This window comes from Balaenoptera borealis (assembly GCF_965194805.1).
Source record: "Balaenoptera borealis genome assembly, chromosome: 10".
NCBI lineage: Eukaryota > Metazoa > Chordata > Mammalia > Artiodactyla > Balaenopteridae > Balaenoptera > Balaenoptera borealis.
In genome coordinates, this window is record NC_138874.1 from 115,176,221 (window position 1) to 115,194,628 (window position 18,408).

Here is an 18,408-nt window from a genome sequence, read left to right on the forward strand (position 1 = left end):
TCTGTTAAGCTCTTATTCGTTTTCTAATTGAGTTATTTTCTTATTGTTGAGTTTTTAAGAATTCTTTGTGTATTTTGGATACAAGTCCTTTATCAGATACGTGTTTTGCAAAATTTTCTTTCAGCCTATGGCTTTTCTTTAAGGTGTCTTAACAGCATCTTTCACAGAGCAGAAATTAATTTTGATAAAGTTCAACTTACCCATTTTTTTCTTTCATGAATCATGCTATATCCAAAAACTCTTCCCTAAACCCAAGGTCACCTACATTTTTTCTCCTGTGTCATCTTATAGGTGTTTTATAGTTTTGCCTTTTAGATTTATGTCTATGATCCATTTTCAGTTAGTTTTTGTAGAAGGTGCATGGTCTGTGTCTAGATTCATATTTTGCATGTGGCTGTCCAGTTGTTCCAGCACCATTTGTTGGAAAGACTAGCCTTTTTCCATTGAACTGCCTTTGCTCCTTTATTTGTGTGGGTTGTTTTATTCTGTTCCATTGATCTAGGTGTTTTTTCAGCAGTACATCCTGTCTTGATTACTGTAGCTTTATAATAGATTAATTTTTCAAATATTGAATCAGCCCTCCATTCCTGGGACAAACTCCACTGAATTTTGATGTCTTGTTCTTGACGTATTTCTCGATTTGATTTGCAAACACTTCGTTGAGGATTTTTGCATGTATGTCCATGAGAGATGCTGATCTGTGCTTTTCTGGTTACCGTCTTTTTTGATTTTGATATTGGAGTAATTCTAGCCTCATAAAATGCCTTGAGAAGTGTTGTTCCCTTCTCTTCTATTATTCTGAAAAAGATTATGCTGAATTGATGTGTTATTTAAATGTTTGATAGAATTTTCTGGTGAAACTATCTGGCCCTATGATTTCAGAAGATTTTAAACTACGAATTAAAGTTCTTTGATAGTTACAGGACTATTCCAGTTATCTGTTTCATCCTGGATGAGTTTTGGTAGTTTGTAGTTTTAGATAAATTGGTCTAATTCATCTATGATATTGAATATTGTGCCTAGAGTTATTTGTAGGAATAATTTTTTATCAATTTAATGTCTGTGAGGTCAGTAGTAACATCCCCTCTTTCGTTGCTCATGTTGATAATTTGTTGGGTTTTTTTAATCAGTCTTACTAAAGATTTATCAATTTATTTATCTTTTTAAAGAACCCAGTTTTGGCTTCATGTATTTTACTCTATCGTTTTTTGTTTTCGATTTCACTGGTTTCTGCTGTTACCTTTATTCTTTCCTTCCTTCTCCTTTTGGTTTATTTTGCTTTTCTCTTTCTGGTTTCTTAAAGTGGAAGCTTATTATTAATTTTATGTTTTATGTTATTACTGATTTGAGACCTTTTTTCTAAAATATGCGTTTAATACTACAGATGTCCCTCTAAATATTAGCTGTGTCACATAAATTGTGATATGCTGTATTTTCAGTTTCATTCAGTTCAATTTTGTTTTCATTTCCTTAAGACTTCTTCTGTGACCCATAGATTATTTAGAAATGCCTTACTTACTCTCCAGATGTTTGGAGATTTTCCTTTTGTCTTTTTCCATTGTGATCAGAGAAGATCACTTGTCTGATTTCAGTTGTTTAAAAGTTGTTAACGTTTGTTTCATAACCCAGAATATGCTTTACCTTGATCGGTGTTACATGTGCATTTTTAAAGAGTATATATTCTGCTGTTACTGGCTATTCTATAAATGTCAGTTAAAACAAGTTGGTTGACGGTGTTTTTTATTTCTGCATCCTTGATGTTCTGTCAACTATTTCTATGAATTATGAGAGAGAAGTAGTGAAATCTTCAAGTATAATTGTGGATTTGTCTAATTATCCTTTCAGTTTTGTCATTTTTTTGCTTCCTGCATTTGAACCCTGTTGTTAGGTACATAAGCATTTAGGGTTGGGATGTCAAACATTTATTTCATTTTATTTGCTATCTTATTATTTATTACATTTTATTATTTTATTATCACATATTATTATTCATTTTCTATCTTTTCCCGCTGTTTTTCATTTTTCTTTCCGCTTTCTTTCCTTCCTGTGGAATATTTTAACTTTTTTTATATCGTGTATGTTTTTTAACTATATTATCTCTTATAGTTTTTCTAGTGGTTGCAGTAGGGATTATAATACGTACTTAACTATCACAGTCTGATTGGAATCAATATTTCTCCACCTTAAAGTAGGATATAGAAGCCTTACCGCCATGTAGGTCCTTTAACTCCCCTGCTTTATGTTACGGTGTGTTGTTTTTACTTCTGTGTACATTGAAAATCTTATCTGTTGATGTCATGGTTTTGCTTTCAGTCATTAAACATATTTTAAAGAACTCAACAGAAGAATAGTCTTTGGTATTCAGCCAAATAGTTACCGTTTGTTTTGTTCTGCTTTTATTCCTAATGTTCCACACTTCCCTCTGGTATTATTTTGCTTCTTACTGAATAACTTCCTTTAGCATTTCAGGTCTGCTGGCAACACCTTAACTTTGTTTTTTTTTAATCTGAAAACGTCTTTATTTTAACTTCACTCCTGAAAGATTTTTTTCAAAACTGGATGTAGAATTCTAAGTTGACAGTCCTTTTCTTTCAGCACTTTAAAATTGCCGTTTTGCTTTCTTCTACCTCTGTGGTTACTGTAAGAATTCTATAGTCATTCAAACATTGTTCTCCTATAAATAATGCAACATTTTTCTTTGTTTTCAAGGTTTCTTTCTTTGTCTTTAGATTTCAGCAGCTTCATCATGGTATGTCTGGGAGTGGATTTCTTTGGGTGTGTCCTGTTTGCACTTTGCTGAGCTTCTTAAATCTATGCTTGTATATCTTTTGCCAAATTTGGAAAATGTTTAGCTATTATTTCTTTGAATTTTTTTCTTCTACACCACACTTTGCTCTCTCTCCTTCTGGAGCTCCAGTAACACGCATGTTAGACCTTTTGGCTTTTCCAACATGTCCCCGAGGCTGTTTTTGGTTTTTGTTGTTTGCTTTTGACATTTTTTCCTGTTTCTCAGGTTGATCATTTCTGCTGACGTATCCTCAGTCTCACTGGCTCTTCCTCCGGCATCCCCATTCTGCTAAGAAGCCCATGCAGTGCAGTTTTTTCATTTTGTATGTTGAATTTTTCAGTACTGAATTCTCCATTTGATTCTTCTTTGTAACTTCTATTTTTAAAAAAAAAAAAAACTCTCTGTATTTTCATTTGTTTCGTGGGTATTTTCCCTTCTCACAGCATTTTTATTACAGATCCTTTGAAGTGGTTGTCAGATGATGTTTATCAAGTCATCACATTGCACACCTTAAGTATCGTACAGTTTTATTTGTTAATCATACCTCAGAAAGCTTGAGGGAGAGGGGCGGTTGTCAGGTGATCCTAACTCCTGTGTCAGCTTTGGCCTTTACATTTGTTGACTGTCTTTTCCCAGGCAAGTTGAGGTTTTCCTGATTCTTCACATGCTAAGTAATCTGGGGTTGTAACCTGATCATTTTGAATATGATATTCTGAGACTCTGGGTCTCGTGTAAATCTTACAGTAATGTTGATATTTTTGTTTATGAGACACTCGACCTGGTTGGATACAGCCCATGAGTCCTGACCAGGCTTCTGCAGGTTGTGCTGTCAGTATCCGTTCCTTTGTAGCCTCCGCAGTCCTGTTCAGGTCTGCCCTCCAGGACCCCAGCAGTGGTCTAACCCTTACCTCAGTTCTCAGAGTCTTGGGTTTAGTGACAGATCCACACATGCACAGCTCAGGGGCGAATCCAGGAATTTATAAACAACTCGCTGGTGTGCTTTCCCAAAGGTCTCTTTCTCTGCAGTTTCCCTGGTCCTTCCCAGTTCTTGGGGGTCCTCTGCTCTACCACACACACCTGCGACTGCGCTTACATCTAGGGCCGAGCAGTGAGAATGCAAAGAGGGGGAAAGCAGTGGGTCCACCCACCTTTGGGGACCGTAGCTCTTCCCATCAGAAAGGATGTTTCTTCTCCTCAGAGACTTCAGCACCCGCGGGCCCCCCACCATTGCCACCCCCCCCCCCCCGCAGGATTGCTTGGGGGCGGAGGTACAGGAGTTCAGAGAGGATAGCACAGAGGGGGCTCCTCCATCCTCTGAACATCAGGGCTCCTTCTCCCTCCTCAAGGTGCTGAGAGCTCTGGGCTCTGTCTGCACCAGCACCACCTCCGGGTCGAGGCTGCAGTCAGTCCTGGCCGGGGATTATTGAGGGGAAAAGTGGTAAAGTGATGCACCGTTGCAGTGTTTCTTCAAATTCCTCTTCCCGAACCTTTACTTTCCACGGCCCTCAAATAGCTGCTCTGTGCCTTGTGCCCAGGCTTTATAAAGGCATTCAGCAGAGATAGGCAGGGAGAAGACGCTGACTCCGTTCCCCCTGGACCAGAACCCCTGTTTCCTTTCACCTTCACGTTCTCCCTCCCAGGTTCGTTCCTGGAAAGGTCGTCTGGCTGCTTTGATGCTGAGGCAGCATCAGGTCAGGTTAGCTCGTTTACACTGAAGAGCACGTAGTGTCAGAACTCGCCTCTGGATTCACCTGATCGGAAACCTGGCCCCCTCCCAGATTATCTTGAGCTCCGCTGTGCCAGCCTGGGTGCCCCCTCTGTGCCAGAGGCCAGAGAAGGCAAGTCCTGGGCGGGAGAACCCTTGGAAAGTTGGAAACCTGTCAAATGGCCGTGACCCACGCGTGGACACCAGGCTTGATGCTATGGCAAGGCATCCTACAGGTGCGCAGTATCATCAGTGACCTGGCTCGTCATGTGCAATCCAGGAAGAGAGAGGGTTTAGAAAACAGTTTTTGCCAGGTTTCGGTGGTTGCAGTGGGTGTATTTAAGTAGCCACCCAAGCTCAAATGGAGATGGCCGTGTCCTTAAGGTAAGGGGGATCTAAGGAGCAGTCTTCCAGCAGAGCCTACCTTGACCTCACCCGGACCCCAGAACAGGCAGGAGATGGGGAAGGAGAGGAACATCCAGAATGTGGCCTACGGAGGCTGCAGCTGCTCTCCGCAGAGGACCTTAACGGGAGAGAAAAGGATGGTATTTCAGTGGTTGCCCCTTAGGGCCTCCTGAAATGATGGTCCGGCCACTAAAGAGTGATGTGGTCACCTCAAGAGAATGTATTTCACACATCGATCATGGTAATCTTTATGAGCAGGTTTTGCTACATTTTAGAATGATACCCAACAACCGAGAGAGTTGCCCCCCGGTTCGGAGGAGTGGGGCTCAGGTCTGATTTTGCACAGATCCAGGGCAAAGGCGCTGCTTAGACTAATAAATGCATTTGCTCCCTACAAGGTGGAATTGAGTTTCCAGGTACATTTATAAAATCATGTGCTTGATTGACAAATACTGCATTTCTTGAGCTATTTGTCCTAGTACCATTGCCTGGTACATACAAGGTGAGAAACGGTTTCCCGTGGAAAAATTGACAGTGAAGCTGAAAATGTTTGATAAACTCTGCGCTCATATACGGGCATCCGACTGTTTTATTTTACGATGCTTTTCCCCTTGGAAGGAGGGGTGCTCTGTGACTTGGCAGGAGTCCGTCAGCGCCTGGAGCTCAGGTGGCGGCCAGGGAGCTGTGCCGCGGCTTCTCGGAACTGTTCTGTCTCTCCAGCTTCTGTTTGCACACACCTCTCACTGTTTTCCTGCAGGTTTAGTAAGTTCCAGACTGTCCTCCTGGAAGACCTGGGCGGCATCCTCTCCCTGGGCCAAAACACGGAAAACAAAAACCAGCAACGCTGGGCTGTGGGAAGAAGGCAGGAAACTGGCCTCTGCTTCTTGCAGTATCGACTTGTGCTGCTTTTATCGTTTCTTTTCCAAGACAGCTATCCCTGAAACCTCTTTTTCTCCAAGTTATCACCAAGCCGCCTTGCTTTTCTTTTTTCTTCCTTTTTTTTTTTAAGTTAGGCACAACAACGGTGACAATGATAATGATTAACAGTTTGATTTCAAAACCCTTTCTAAAGAAATCACAGTAAACAGAGTCTGTTTGCCTAAGGAAACCCTCGCAGCAATCAGCCAGTCACACAACCGCATGTGCTAATGAACCCAAAGCTGTTAATGTGGTTTCTTCAGTTAAATTGATTCATGAATTTTGAAGAGAACATTATCTAATGAATTTTCTTTGAATAGAAAGCAATTAAAAGGACAAATCAGTCTGATTAACCCCAAAGTCACCCTCCTGCCACAAACGGTGTAGAGTTTGAAATTATATCATAAAAAACTAGAGCACATTTGCTATCTTTTTGCCCTCTGCTAATCCATGTAAATTAATGAACAACAAAGTCAATTTCTTTGCTGACCCTTTTCTAGTATCACCTGGATTATGCTGATGTTTAATTTGCTTAATGTTATAATAAAGTCTAAACAGATTTTTTTTCCCAGTGAAGTGATTATCATTCCCTTCAGTTAAGAAGTGATTTTTATTATTTAACACGCATGTAAGGGTGTGTTTCCTTTAAGAACCAAATCGCGCTTGGCCAGCTTGGCACCAAGTGTAATTAGTGCTGTTGGGGACACACTCAGGGACTGCGCCCCTGCCCATGGAATCCTTCCCTTTGTTGCTGCGTCGGGCGCTCCCGCCCCCCCTCGGGGGCCGCAGCTCCATGTCCAGTGCTCCCGCGCCCTGCGTCCCCATCGGAAAGACAATAGGTGTCGATTCAGACCCGCCTCCTTCACATGCCAGGCTTCTCCCCAGCACACTCCACACCCGCGAAACAGCTCTAAACCTGGAGCAGAGGGAGGGAATGTTGTCGCGCGTTCTCCTTTTCATTCCTGCAGCAGGAAGAAGAGCGAGTGCAATTGGATGTGGGTAGTCAATTCAAATGGGAATGAAGTTGTTTTATCTTTGCTGCCCTGCTCATTACAGACGCCTGTAGCCAAGGTCACCACCAGCCCCTGTGTACCGTGGTGTTTGGCATTCTAAGCCTGCTCGCCATCGGATGTGGACGGCCAGCATAATATCAGAGCCCGGCCCGTGGCTTCCTTTTCCTTCTGTGTCCCAGCTGAAGTTGGAAATTAACCAGCGGAACAAAAGGTTTCGAAGTTGGTGTGCAAGCAGGGCCTTCTGTGCTTACGAAGCGAACTGCGTGCTAATTTATGCACGCCCGGGTGCCGGGAGAGCGTGTCTCAGGCCTGCCTGGCACTCGGGGAAGATGGGAGGAAGTCGCAAATCTGTGAGGCGCGGTTGGGGAACGCGTGCAGAGGGGCCGGCCCGCTCCGTGCCCTGCGTCACACGCCTCTTCCTCTGTGTCGGGTGACAGGGCCGTGCGGAGCTGTTTTCATTGAGAATCACACCTCTGTTTATGTTGATGCACCCTCTCTTTCAGGACTGGCAGCTGTTTGTATCCGAGCTGTCGGAACCGTTTGCCCAAATCGTGTCACTCTGCTCTCTCCCTTCAGATTCGTTCACCAGACAGGCGCTATGGAAACTGCTGAAGGCTGTGAAATTCGGAGAAACGGTTTCTTACCAGCAATTAGCGGCCCTGGCGGGCAGCCCCAAAGCAGCGCGGGCCGTGGGAGGGGCAATGAGAAGCAATCCTGTGAGTTTGCGTCCGCGTGGTGTCAGCATGGCCGTGGTCGGGGGGGGCCTGGGCACTGCGCTCAGGGGGTCACAGGGCCCTTTGACTGAAGCGGGTTTCAGAGGCAGCCCGGGCTGCAGTGGGCGGGGAAGACAGGAAGCGTTTGTGGTGGGGACCTCTGGAAGAGGCGTGGGTGGCACTGGTGGGGTGAAGGTGGTAAAGAAGCTTTCCCACGCACCACCGAGACCCTCCCCAACCCCATGATGCGTGTCAGGACCACGGGAGCTGCTCAGCACAGGGAGCCCGGGGTGGCGAAGCCCAGGGAAGTGACGAGCAGACGGCCATTCGTTCGCTGGGCAGCTGGGCACACTGGGTGCCTAGGGGGTGCCAGACGCTCTTCCAGGTGCCGGAGTACAGCAGGAAACAAAACAGACCCTCGCACGAGAGCTTATGTTCTAGAAAAATACACGTGCTGGGGTCCAAACCCATCTCCGTCGCCTGGGGGCTCTGCTCTGTCAGGATGTCCAGGCCGTGGCCCTTGGGACCTGGGATGACTCAGAGCTTTTGGGCATGTCCCCAAGCTCCTTCACGTCTTTGTCCCCCCTGTGCATCTGCAGTCAGCCTGGGCTGAGAGCAAGACTCACGGACCACGCAAGGCCGTCTCCCCAGGGGACAGGGTCAGGCTTCAGTGTGGGGCGGCCGCAGGCCTGTCGTTCCCGGGAGTGCAGAGGTCACCTCTGTCCCCGTCACGCCACACGTGGGCCAAGCGCGGTCCAGTCTCAGGGAGGAAGTCAGCGTGGGTTGTGGAGAGGCCGTGAACGTGGGCCTGGCCAAGGCCACACAGGCCTGCGGAGCCTGCAGGTGGGCAGGAAGGGCATCCCTATCCGCACGACAGCTCGGCCCTCTGGGAGAGCCCACGCAGTTGCATGGGGCCCTGGAATATTCCCGACCTTATTAGTCTCCAGTGCCCGCCAGGGCCTGCTCTCACGTTGGGAATGGTTTCTCCCTAAAGCTGTAGGAAAGTCTCCAATATGGTAGAAGAATGCCATCCTATCAGGAAAAGCAAATAGAGTCATCACATCATGGGATGGGAAGTTACTAAATCAGAGAGACCCCACTTTTTAAAAAATTGTTGTGGCTCTGCTGTGTGTTTTCAAAACTATTTTCACCCTTGCTCACAGGGGAGAGGCTGGCTTTTTGCACACCACGGTCGGCAGCTCCCGCCACTCGGCTCGCGGCTGCCCGAGGGCAGAGCCGGTGTCTCGAGGAGAGGGCAGTTTCTCGGCCTTTTGCCCAAAACGGCACTGTTACTCTTAAGGAGCAGCTCCTATAGGTCTGTAGTGGGTGGTGCTGTTTTAATGTACATCTGATCCGGAGAAGAGTTTTCTTCCATATTAAAATATCTCAGATCGTCAGGAACAATATGTGATACGATGACACAGCCCCCCACTTCCCGTGTCCCTAGTCTCCACGATGGAGGCCGGTGGATCTGGTCAGCATGTCGTTCTGCACCTGTTGTGCCGTAGTTGCGGTGGCCCAGCTACATCGTGCGCGTACGCCTCCTCTGTGCGCTATGGGCCGTGTTTCCGCGCTGAGCGTGGGATGACGGTGAATCAGGTTTCTAGGTGTAGTTACTCACGTCTGCCAGTGAAGCTGATGTCACACCTTCCCTCTGGAAGGCCACCGTCTTCTCCCAGGTCCACTCAGTTTGGGGCAGTTTGACTTTGCTCTGGATGGAGAGGCCATCCAGAGCGCGCTGTGGTGTCCACCCAGGGGCTCGAGGAAGAACTCTGGGCACTGACTTCTTGGCGCCCTCCTTCTGCTTCACGGCCTCACCGTGCTGTGTAGAAATCCTCCCTCTGTCCCCCGTCTCCATCCCTGTTTCAGGCCACGCTCCTGTTCACGCCCCGCGCGGAGGCGTGGTCCTTCTGCCCTCCCTGCCTCCCTCCCTGAGGTTGGCCTCGCGTCCTGGCGCCGCCTGCCCCGTCAGCGGGCGCGGCTCCCGTCTTTGCCGTGAAGCAGCCCCTCACCTGCCCCCTGTGCTGCCCGCAGCTTCTCACTCGCTGCAGTGGCGAGGCCTTGGCTGTCCACCGATGGCGCTTGTGACGATGTTCAGAAACATTTATTGTCCTGCAACCAGCGGGACTCTCTCCTCTCGCTCTTAATCTCTAGGACTGTCACTGCTCAAGTATGGCCTCAGCCACTGAAATGTATAAAACAGGATCTCACAGGGCTTAAAACTCTACCGTCCATGAAGTCCTCGTCTCGACATCCCCATCGCGTGCCCACGCCGAGGGTGGCCGTGACGACGCGCTCGGGCGGGGGGATTCTGCCCGCACCACGTCCCCTCTTCTTGGCGCCCTCCCGTGCCAAGGGCGACAGGAGGCGTTGAGCCCTCCGTGGCCTTTCCCTGGGCGTCCCTCTGTAGTTGGTCTCTGCCCATGACTCGTGCAGGGACCTCAACTTGATGAGGGGCTGCAGAGGACCCGACAGAGGCCTCCAGGTGTGGCCCAGAGGCGCCGGCAGTGCCCCCGCCAGGAGACGCCTGCCGCGTGGCGCAGCACGGGCAGCTCGGCGGGAATCGGCCGTCCTCGGAAGGCTCCCACAAGGTCGGTAAAAAAGAACCTCCTCAGAACGGGCCGAGGGATCGCAGTGGCGACCCAGGGCCTGAGGGAAGAAGGGGCCTGGTCAGGGACCGGCTGGCGCGTCCCCCTTCTCGGCACTGACGGCAGGGGCCGGCCGCAGCACCACACACGTGGGCTCCAGCATGGGTGGCACGTCGTGGAGGCCTGCCCGCTGAAAACATCTCGCGTTCGGGCTGGGAAGAGCAGTTGTGCATTTCAGGAGGAGAGCGGCAGGTGGGTGTGGAATGTTGCAGACCACCGTGAGGCCCACTGTGCGCTGATTCCTTAGGCGGCTTGCGGTCAAAGGACACGTGCTGGCTCCTGTGACGGCACCTGCTCTTGGCCTGGGCTGCTCTCCCCGCGCCAGGCCGAGGGGTGGTTTTTGCGGTGGTGGGGGAGTTTCGTCCCATTCCAGGCCCTTTGCTTTTCCATAGTTTTCCGTGAAGGAATTAACAGCCCAGGTGAAATGGTTTCGCAGCCTTCCGGAAAACCCTCTCCCAGGCCCAGCCTGGGGGACGGCCCGTCTTCTGGTGGGGCAGGTTGAAGAGGCCTCACGCCCTCCCCGGTAAAGCACCCTTCCACTCATCCTCAGACAGAATTTGCTAAATGCAGTTCAAAGGCAATCAATACTTGCACAGAGAGTTTCTCCACCTTCTTCTAAACAAGCGCATTCCTGAGGAGTTAGTTTATTCACAGATTGCCGTGAGCGTTAATGACCCCCTGAGTCTTCTCGTGCCAGTCACCCAGATGGCTGTTGATAAAGATTTAGCATCATGTTCTAAGTGTCAGGGCTGTCAGTGGGGCTGAACCATTTGACCAGAAGAAAAAAACGCATAGGGAGCTATTGATTACAGCTTCTCGGTGTCACTTGTTCACCAGGATTTAGGTATTGATGAGGCCGCAAGTGAAAACAAGCTCTTTCCCTTGTGGGCTGCTACCCACAAGAACAAAGGCGAAGCTGGAGAAAATACTCAGCCGGCACCAGAATCAGAGGGATTCCATTATTGATCGAAAGGCCCCTTCGTGTTATTTTTGTTGGAGACAAATCTATGGGTTTGGAAGTTTTATAGCATTTGAGAAAGGGTCTGTGTAAGTAAGTGATGGATTCGCGTATTGGATGAATTAGATTTCACAGCATGAAGATTTCAATGCAGCTGTGATATTATGAGCTTCGTGGTTGTTGATAAAAATTGCATTTTGTGTAGCACAGGCTTTAAAGGAGAGGGCATAGAGGGTGCAGATCCTTTGAAATGTCCTGAGGGCCCCAGTGAATTTTAGCAGGTTTCGTCATCTTGATAGTCTGAAGCTTGCCACCAAAATTAGCACAAGCAGAAGCAGTGTTCCCGTTTCCGGAGGGGAAGATAGTGCATGTTTGGTAAGACACCAGTTCCCCATCAAAGATGAAGACTGGTCATAGCTATCTTTATAATTGCTATTCCGGGCCAGCAGTCCTGTTATCTGCGTCGTGCATAGAAAGAAAGAAAGGTTCATGTTACACACTTTTACAATTTCATAGCTTGTTGGGCGAGAGGGAAGAAAATCAAAGCTCACTTGTGAAATCTGCTGTTCGGTAGGAAAATTGAATTGGTGCCTAAATGTTTGTAAGACTAAATTGAATTAAATGTCTACCTCTTTATCAGTCAAAAACTTGAATTGTATATTACCTAATCATGTCCTCCCAGCAGTTATTAATGTGCTATTGTATTTGATAAAAACCCTCAATCAGAGCAAACAATCTGTTCTTAAAGTTTCCCGCTACTCCCTCCAGGCAGATGGGAGCTGGGTGCTGCGGGCAGGCCTCGGCAGCGTGTCTGCTTCTCGCTCAGTTAAACTGCACTGGAGAGGAAGTCCGAGCTCACCCTCCCCGTGCGGGGTCAGAACCCCACAGACGATGCGAGTTACCATGGCAACTCTAACTTCTGGTCCAAGGCAGGACTAGTCTGTGATGTGTGGGAAGTCAGATTCCCACCTCCCAAGCCAACTTACTTACGTGCCGGCGGTCCCCTGGGGGCAGTGTACAGAGTGTGGGGCTGGAATCCCCTCTCGGCCTCTAAGCAGCTTGTCAGCTTGGGCCAGAGGCTTAACGTGTCCCGAAGTTGAGAGTGCCTGGCCTGGGCTCGTTGGAGGATCCGATGTCACGGTGTGCACATCAGGCATGCTCTCCCCAGAGCATCATTACTGAGCGACGTGTCTAGGACAGGGACTGGGGATCCAGCCATCCTCCTGGGACAGGTGCAGCCCCACAGAGGGGCACTTCCAGGCAGGCGTGTGTGTGTGTCTAGTGCCCAGCAGGTGACACCCTGCTCCACCCGCAGTGAAGGGCCTCTGGTAAAGGCAGAAGCAGGAACGACCGCCCGAGGGAGCAGGGGGTGCCCAGATACCACGAGAGGAGGTTCCCCCCACGGGTGGGGTCTCTCAGGGTCTGCGCCCAGCTCCCCACCCCGGCGCCATCTCCAGAGTGGGCCCCGGTTCCTGCACCTGTGCCCGCTGCTGTGACCTCTTTGTGGAGCGGCCACCGTGATGTTCCCACGGTGATGAGAGCGCTCACCCCAGCGTGCCCTGGGCCTGCAGTGGCCGCCCCCCGGCACCCCTTCCTCCCGCCAGGATGGAGCTACCTCGGATGAAGCCTTTCTTCCGCAGGGACTCGGGAGCAGGCCCTTCCCTTAGCGGAAGTCTGAACTCTGCCGAGGCCTGGGGGGCTCCCTCCAGAGAGCCGCTCTTGTCAAGTTCTGAGTGACTGCTTGTCCGAATCCTTACGCAGAGCAACCGTTGGTCCCCCAGAGCCCCGTGCAGTGGGAACACGGGGTACACCCCTGTGTTTGGTGGCCCCCGGCACGTGGCCATCCCTGGCACGCTGGGTGTGCTCTGAGCTGTGTCCACGGGCTGCCCAGGAAGACATCTCCCATCCACTGTGGTTTTCAGGGGCCGTAATTACATCTTACATCCCTTTCTTTCCTCCCATCTTCTGAGCCAACTGAGACATGAGTAAAGGATGTTAGCTTTATTAGGCTAAAAGCTTGGCTGGAGAGGTGGCATGGCTATAGCCATAGCCATGGCAGGCTTTGCAGGAAGTCCCGCCAGAATTAGACCCCCCCCCCCCGTCCCGTCACTGGTCCCTGCAGGGGCGCGCGCTGACCATGTCTTGGAAGACAACAGGACACCCCGTGCCGTGCGGCAGGCAGTCCCCCTGCAGGACTCCTTAAGGGGCTGAGCTGAGCGTTCTCGTCCCTTCTTCCAAGGGGGGCTGCTCAGTGAGTCACCCTCTCCTCGGGGGCTGCGGGGAGAGACCAGGCCAGGAGCATCCCTCCAGTGAGGTCCTCCACGCGGAAACCGAAAGCAAGGGCAGGGGCCACTGCAGCCCCTCTGCCCGTGGCTGTCAGAGCTCCGTGCGGACAGCGGCCCTGCTGTTCCAGGAACAGAGCCCAAGCAGGGCTCCCGTGGGCATCCTTGGGACTCCTGCTGAGGAGGCCCCGCCAGAGAGGACAGGGGGTCCCCTCCCTGGTGGGGTTGGCTGCGCAAGCGCGGGGTTAGGGGGGGACTAGGCCTGTGAATGGTTCCAGGAGTAGCGAGCGGCCCTCGCGAGAGGGCCCCTCACTCCCATCCGGCGACTGCGGGCCCTGGGGTCCAGTCCAGTCTGGTACGTGCGGTATCAGACTCCTGCAGGTCTGTGTGGTGCCAGCTCTGGGCCAGGAAAAGAAGGTGCCGGGCGCTGGGGGAGGCCCTGTCCTCGGGGCATCAACACCCGGTCCACACGCCTGCCTGCCTGCCTGCCTGTCCGGCCTCCCGGGAACCAGGCCCTCGCTCTCCGAGGCTGGGCCAGCCTTGCCCCTCTCCTGGGACTGGTGCGGCTGCGTTTTGGGCCGTGGGTGAGCTTCACTGGGTGCACAGAGCCCAGCCTGGGCCCGTGTTTCCTGGCGCATCCCAGGGACACTCAGCCCCTGGGCGGCTGTCACTGCCCTTGGTCCCAGCAGTGGGGCCCTTCTGATAGTCGGCGGTTCTCTGTGGTTGTGTTTGGACTTGTTTTCACTGTAAAGTGGCGTTGCTTTTAGTGGAATCACTCTGTTGATTTAAGGCAGGCACCTGACTACTCCGCTTGTCTCCAGGTGTGAAAGGCTAGGAGCAGCTTTGTCTTCCCATTAGGGCTTCTTTTGGGGGGGTCGGGGGGAACCCTGTGGGAGGAATGAGGGTGGGCATGGGCCGAGGGTCCTTGCTGGGATCAGTGGAAGAGCTGGTTGCCCCATCCCAGCAGGTGGGGTACTGGTGGCAGCAGTGGTGGTGGCAGCTTTTCAGGTGGGAACAGATGGAACTGGAGCTTCTCAGACTTGCCATATCCAGAGACTAAGGAGGAAAGCAGGTCCCCCCCGCCCCCCCCAGTGCACGGGTGTAGTGTAAAGCCGGGGTCGGCAAACCTTTTCTATAAAGGGCTGTTCAATCAATATCGTAGGCTTTGCAAAAGCAGCCGCAGGTAAGGAGTACCAAGTGGGCGTGACTGTGCTCCCATGAAGCCTTATTCACAAACACAGGCGTGGACTGCACGGGCACAGCCACAAGCGCCAGCCTCTGGGCTGAAGTGGCCTGTGTGAGTACAGCATTCCCGAAGTTTCCTCTTACATCTCGGAAGTGTTGGAGAATTCTACGTGGTACCTAAACTTGGAAATGTCATTTTAAATTCTGTATCTGTTTTAAATCTCTGATCAAGTGAAATTAAGCTTTCTCCTCCCCGGTCGTAGCATAGAGGGGTTCTCTAGAAGATGCCCCACATTCGCCTCAGGCATTGGGCCCCTTCCCAGCCCACGCAGGACCCTCAGAGGCCAAGGGGTGAGCAGTGCTGAGACGGAGCCTGCCCGTGGCCAAGCCCTGCGAGTTGGGCCCTGGGTCCATCGTGGTCAGGGGCCTTGCCCCGGATCCCGAAAGACCACACTGGCCCGGAGCCCAGACTGACGGCGGCTGCCTCGCTGTTTTCCAGATCCCCATCCTCATCCCGTGCCACAGAGTGGTCTGCAGCGGCGGAGCCCTGGGCGGCTACTCTGGAGGCGTGGCCGTGAAGGAGTGGCTTCTGGCCCACGAAGGCGGCCCGGCGGGGAAGCCGGCGTGTGGAGGGGGCTCCCGTCCGGCCGGAGCCTGGCACGGGGCCCTGGGTGGCGCCACCAGCACCCAGCCTGCTGGCCAGGATTGAGTGTTTGTGGTAACAGCTTGCTGGCAGCGCGGCAGGCGGTGGCACTGCCACGTTAAAGGGGCTGGAGCCGTAGGGGTGCCGCGTGTCTGCTGCTTCTTTTCCACATTTTACGACAAAGTGAGTTCAGAGACTGGCCGCCATACATCTAACTTGTTCCCTTCTCTCACACTGTCACTGTTCCATTTCTGATACTGTGAAGTCAGGGGTGAGACAGTGGGGGACTGGCAAACGTGAGGGCGACTGCCCCGGAAGGAAGGGGCGTCCAGCGCCCGCCGGGAACCGCTGGCTGCCTCGGGCACCGCGCCTGCGCCCGGAGCCAGCCAAGGCCCCCGGGGCCCGGGATCCCCATGCAGGCCCATCCCAGGCTGCAGCCGTGTCCGCCCCCTGCGTGCTCCCCACCTGCCCTTTCCTCTTGGCTGTTGAAGCTGCCGGGATGGTGATGCTGGAGGAGAGGGGACGGGCCCTGGAAGCGGGCGCTTATTACTGAGATTCTCCAGCTTTATTTTTCCAACTGCCAGAAAGCGAATGCAGGGTGCATCCATTGGGGGTCATGTCAGTGGAAAGAAAATAACCGCTTGCCAGAAAGATTTGGGAAAACAAACAGCTCTTTGCACGTGGGCGTGGTTGAAATGGCACCTTTCTGAGGAATGGAGTCTATCCCAGCCTTTCTCTGGACAGAAGGTGATGAGGGATGCCCACCTCTCCTTCCTGACACCTGACGTCGAGCCTGGAAGTCAAGGGTCACACACAAAGGTGGGTCAGCTCTTGTCACCAACGGCAGTGAGGAGCGTCTCCAGCATCTGCCGGGCACACAGTCTGATGCTTCAGTGTCGTGTTGTCGTTTTAGCGTTACAATTAACTTCTCCGAAAAGCGTAAGGGAAACTTGTAGCTCTGTGTGTGGATAAATAATATGACGTATGGAGAAAATAAACCATGCCCAACTGTGCAACAGAACGCTGTGTCTTTGTCAAGGGTGCCCGCGACAGTGTAAACAACAGCAGGGAAGCTTGAGCGGTTTGTGTTTGTCACCAGAAACCTGGGTAAAAATACAGCCCTGCACGTGTACAGTTCGGGTGTACTGTGTATCTCATGGCACCTTAATATCAACAAAAGAGCAGGTACCTAACACAGACAAACGAGGCTTTTCTCACCAGTTTACAATTTACTGCATCCCTTTCTTAGGTCAGCCAAATTAGTCCTAGATTTTTTCCCTCAAAAATAAAATATGACCATTTCCCCATTAGCTTCTGATTTTGGTCCTTCTCAGGACTTCTTTACGGCTGAGTCGTGCTCCTGCAGGGAGCTGCACAGATGTCTGGTCTTCGGACGGAACCCTGAGTCTCCCCGCTGCGACCATCCATTCTCACGGTGCCCTCAGCTCGGCGAGCTGTGAGAATCGTGTCTCTGCGTGTGAGCAGAGGGCCCGTTTCTCTGTCCAGACGTGTTGGGAGGACGAGTGGGGGACCTGGGGTGCCCTTCGCATTTGGGGGCTGTGAAGGTGGTTGGTTGCGTCCCGAATTCTGTAGGGGAAATACTCCAGTGACTGACGGTCCCAGGACCCCTCCTCTGCCCTGAACGGAAGCGCAGGCTGCGATGCCCGGGCCGCGGTGCCCGGCCCGGGGGCCTGGGTGCGGGGCTGTCTGTGCGCTTACAATAGAGGGCGCCACCGTGGTGCGCTGGGCGGCGCTGGGGAGTCCCGGCCCCGCTTCTGCTCAGCGACGGGTTTGAGAGTGGGGTACGGTAGAACTCCGACCCGGAGGCCCTGCGGCAGTCCCCGGAGCACGTGCCGTCGGGGCTGCCAGCAGGCGGGCAGGCCTCTCGGCGGTGCGGTCAGCGGTCAGCCCTGAGGACACATCGCAGGCGCCATCCCTCTGCACGCGGGCTGGGCCTGGGCCTGGAGACTGGGCGTCCCTTAGGGGGACGGGGGCCTCCCGCTGTGATCTCCAGATCCTCAGGCGGCCTCCGAGCGAGGGTCCCGGGCTGTGCAGCCTGCGAGGGCCCGGCCCACCGGCGAAGCTGCCCGAGGGGACCCTGCAGCTCCGTGGCCTGGCGCCACCGGTTTGGGCCGCGCCCTTGGTGCCGCACAAACCCTGCTCTGTTTCCTGCCTCCCGGGGCCCCCTCAGCCATCAGAACACGCTTGAGCGACGCCCCGGGCTCCCGCGGACAGAGCCGTCCCCCCGAGTGCGGGCCGCGAACCGCTCCAGGGGCAACGGGCTCCGAGAGGCCGCCTGGAGCCGCAGCCGCTGGAGGGGCAGCAGGTTTGTGAAAATGCAGAGGGCGGAAAGGCGCAGGGAAACACGGAAATATGTTCCCCGTGGAGAGAGATGTTGAAGCAAGAAGGCTGAGTCCTTTGGCCGCGGCCCCAGCTCCCCTCACGGGCGGGTTTCCCTCCATCCAGCGCCGGGCCTCGACCCGCCGGCACCAGACCCGCGGGGCAGCCGCTCGGCCAGCGCGCGCTGTGTTCGCCGTTCCCGGACACCCGGGTCGTGAAAGATTCAGAAATAAGATTTGTGTTTGCGGACGCGCACGTGTAATGAAATGGCCGCCCTTGACCACGCGGGGAGCTGGGCTGCGAAGGGTCATCGTGTTCTCCCCCTGGTCCTTTTCCCACAAGGGGCGGGAGGGTCACGTAGACCCACTCTCGCTCGCCGCGTCCGAGGCTGCAGAGAGGGGTGACGCGGCGGCAGAGTCTGACTCCCTGGCGCCCGAAGCAGAGGAGCTGGAGCTGCCGAGGGAGCCGGGGAAGGTGCGGGAGGAGCCGGAACCGGCTCGGGCAGCCAGGCCTCTGGGGAAGGGGGCGGGCCCACCGTGTAGGTAATTAGTCGGGGTTTCTGACTCGAGTCCGCTCACGCAGTGGACACAGACAGCAGGCCCGTGCGGCGTGGTCACTGCCTCGCAGCCCCGTGGTCTCCAGCTCGAATCTCGTCGGGTGCCCGTGCCCGCCCCGGGCCTGGCGTTTCCCCCCCGCGTTCTCGTCCTTAGCCAGAACCTCTGCTCTGAGCAGCCAGGCGTGTCCAGGGAGGGAATCGTTGCTCCTTAACCTGTTGTGGACAGCGGTGTCATCCCAGACCGAGCTTCCTTT

General features: G+C 52.9%; 1 protein-coding gene across 2 annotated transcripts in view; it reads left to right on the plus strand.

Annotated features, from left to right (window-relative positions):
* MGMT (O-6-methylguanine-DNA methyltransferase) overlaps nucleotides 1-16,279 on the plus strand; it is a 283,621-nt gene extending 267,342 nt beyond the window's left edge. The window contains exons 4-5 of one of the 2 annotated variants that reach the window (XM_082407398.1): nucleotides 7,406-7,545; nucleotides 15,115-16,279. In XM_082407398.1, the coding sequence (XP_082263524.1) occupies nucleotides 7,406-7,545; nucleotides 15,115-15,324 (350 nt within the window). In that variant the 3' untranslated portion in view covers nucleotides 15,325-16,279. The other variant, XM_082407399.1, reaches the window with a different exon arrangement.
* Nucleotides 16,280-18,408: the final 2,129 nt, after the last annotated feature.